This window comes from Apis dorsata, unplaced genomic scaffold, assembly GCF_000469605.1.
Source record: "Apis dorsata unplaced genomic scaffold, Apis dorsata 1.3 scaffold_99, whole genome shotgun sequence".
Taxonomy (NCBI): domain Eukaryota; kingdom Metazoa; phylum Arthropoda; class Insecta; order Hymenoptera; family Apidae; genus Apis; species Apis dorsata.
The window spans coordinates 2027458-2030445 of NW_006263397.1; the positions used below are offsets into that span (position 1 = coordinate 2027458).

Here is a 2988-nt window from a genome sequence, read left to right on the forward strand (position 1 = left end):
GCACAATATTTGTTTGTGTATATATGTATATATATATATATACATACATATCTTATTTAATTCACTTCATTATAATAATATTCTTTCATTATCTTTATTATGTTTCAGATCGTAATTCTTGCACGCCGCTATCTATGTTTGGCTGCCGGAAGTGGCCTTACTCTATCATACTTTCCGTTCTTCTAATATCTACGGATCTTTGTAAATCCAACGTGACTTTCCATTGCGTGACAATGGGAGCTTTTCGTCGCGGTATCCGCCCATCTTCTCTTTCACTTTTCATCGATCCCTAAAGAGAGGAGGTAGAAAAAACAGCGAAAACGACGAGAAAGATCCGCGACTCGATCGCGAAACCGCTTTATTACTAGAAATATTATATGATAAGGAGCGTGGCACAGTTTTGACGCTACAATCGTTCACGGGGCTGGCCACGATCGAAGAAAATGGGGACACGACGAAAAGCGCGGGAACGCTTTAACGAATGAAGAAGGAGTCGGGGAGGCATTCAGAACTAAATACATAACTAGCACAGGAAGCAATTAATTTAAAAAGCAATGAGAAAACATTGATAAAATCGCTTTTGCATCAAGAGAGATGGCTGAGATTCTTAAAAAACAGCGAATCTTAAAAAAAAGAAAAGTCGATATACTATAAAACGAAAGTTACATTGCAAGAAACCGACTGATTAAAATTAATTAAATATCTATACTTTGATCAGAGCTATAATTATGTAATGAGGGATAAGTGGTCTTCGTGTGAAGAGGCCGCAAGAATCATAAAGGAATTATAGTTTGGCACTGATACCCGTCAGCTTGAACTTAATACGTTCGCAGAGCTGGAGAGAACCAGCATTGGGAAGTCACGTATTCCTATTCGATCCTATTGCTGATGGACTTTATGGCACATCGAATATCTTTCTTAAAACGCTTTGATTCCGTTTCGAAACTATGGCGTCTCTTGCCTTATGTATCTAGCATACCTTCAATGAAAAGAAAAGAAAAAAAAAACAAAAACTACAACATAACTACGAAACAACACTAACAATTGTCCATCATTCGACTGATTCGAAATATATCTTTTCAGAGACTACAAAAACTCCACTTCCGGCACCAGGTACAAGCAGCGTGTGGCTGTGGCCCAGACTTACGTCGGATAGTAGCAAGAACACACATTAAAATCATAGAAGATCAACGCTATTAGACGTGTTATGCAAGTAGCTATCCGCTTTATTTTCCCTTTAATTTTCTACAAACCATTTCACTTGGTTCAAAGAATAAATCAGATCTGCGGATGCTCTAATTGGCATTTCCATTCTTTTTCTAGTTTATCATTTCTCGTCTCGTTTCTTTTGTCTGGTTCACCGAATACCCAATACACAATATGAATACATATACACGCGGATTGGTCGAGCGTTTTCCTTTTCTTGGTCTCTCCTCGAGGTATCCTTATTTTGTGTTATTTTAAAATGCCTTCCTCTCTTATCGAGATTTACGCATCACACGTCCAAAAGGAGCACACATGTCATGGTTTATCAATGTAATATATAGTATGCGTTATAGATTCTTCATTCGCGAACGAGGCCCACGAAGCCTCCGCGAGATTCCTCTCTGTCTCGTCGAGCGTGCCATTTTGCCATCGATCCCTCTCATCATTCTCATCTCTCTGAATAAATACTGGAAAGATGTAGAACTGTCCAATGGATATCGTACGAGCGAAACGATCGTCGTCCATAACGATAGTTGACGATCGATTATGTATTATAGAATCGGCGAACGAGATTTTAAAATACCACCCGGGTAGATTGGTCGGGATGTGAAGTTAAAACTCTTGGAAGATGTTCAGTAAGTAATTATAGATCGAGGTTAAAATTCTTAGATTCGAATATAATATATATGCGAATTCTTTTAGGATGAAATTGAACGACTTGTTAGTTTAAAGAGAATTCTCGAATGTTTAGAACATTGATAGAGATTCTCTCGGGAAAGGTAAGTTCATTACGAATTGATGGGAGGTAAGAGGGAAGATTGTTAGGCTGTATTCCTTGGAAACCTTGGTCCATGATCGGCACCAGCTAATTCTTAGTTGGAATGATGATATTTCATTACATCTTATTTCTTACTCATGACTATAATACAGGATCATCTGATCCTGATCTAAAATAATTCAATTATCTAAACTTAATTATTCTTCTTGACTAGGATTATTCTATGATGGCATATTCCCTCGAAAATCATTTGAAATTTCACCAATGGAATCAGCTGGTCCAGGATCAAAAGCTATCGACAATTTTTGCTGGAATACAGGGACGAATATAGAACTATTCGCATCATAAAAAAACGATTTGGATACGATGGATCTCCGATAAACTCGTTTAAATTCATTCCAAAACAACGTGCTGCTACCGCGGAGGACGCAGTTCCGTTTCCGGTGGGCGGAAAACGACGCGCTCGACGTGCGATGTTTCCTTTTTATCGTGCCGCGAGAACCATCATCATCAACGTGTATCGATATCGATAGTAATGATGATCATCGTAATAATTAGTAATAATAACCATAGTAATAATAATCATAATAATAATCATAGTAATAATCATAATATTAATTAATTAATTAATAATATATTTATAATATATATGCGTATATTAAATAAATTCTCCGATATAACTTACGACTTAATCCTAAAGCTTAGCTCGACTTAAGATTTAAGTAATCCCGCCACCATTTTTTTTTGCGCGCGGGGGGATGCCCGTGCACCCTCCAGGGCGAACTCCTTAAGAACCTAGTGAATCCTAAAACCGGAAGCTCCGCCATATCGACAGGCCAGCTGCCTTTAAATTTTTCTTTTTTTATTTTACTTCCCCTTTATTCTTCTTCTTTTTACTTTAATTTTTCCCTTACTTCTTCTTCTTTTTTATTTTTCTTTTTCGTCGCCTCTCTTTTTCTCCCCCTACGATTTCGTTTTTTTTTTTTTTATTATTTTTCATCGCT

General features: G+C 37.2%; 1 protein-coding gene across 4 annotated transcripts in view; it reads left to right on the top strand.

The window, feature by feature from the left end:
* LOC102681015 overlaps positions 1-2388 on the top strand; it is an 18108-nt gene extending 15720 nt beyond the window's left edge. For 2 of the 4 annotated variants that reach the window (XR_004149903.1, XR_421231.2), the window contains 2 exons: positions 109-302; positions 423-2388. Coding sequence is in view for 1 of the 4 variants with exons in the window: in XM_006612229.2 (XP_006612292.1) it covers positions 109-186 (78 nt within the window). In the remaining 3 variants the exon portion in view is untranslated. Of the gene's footprint in view, positions 1-108 lie in introns of all 4 variants that reach the window. The other 2 variants (XR_004149902.1, XM_006612229.2) reach the window with 1 other exon arrangement.
* Positions 2389-2988: the final 600 nt, after the last annotated feature.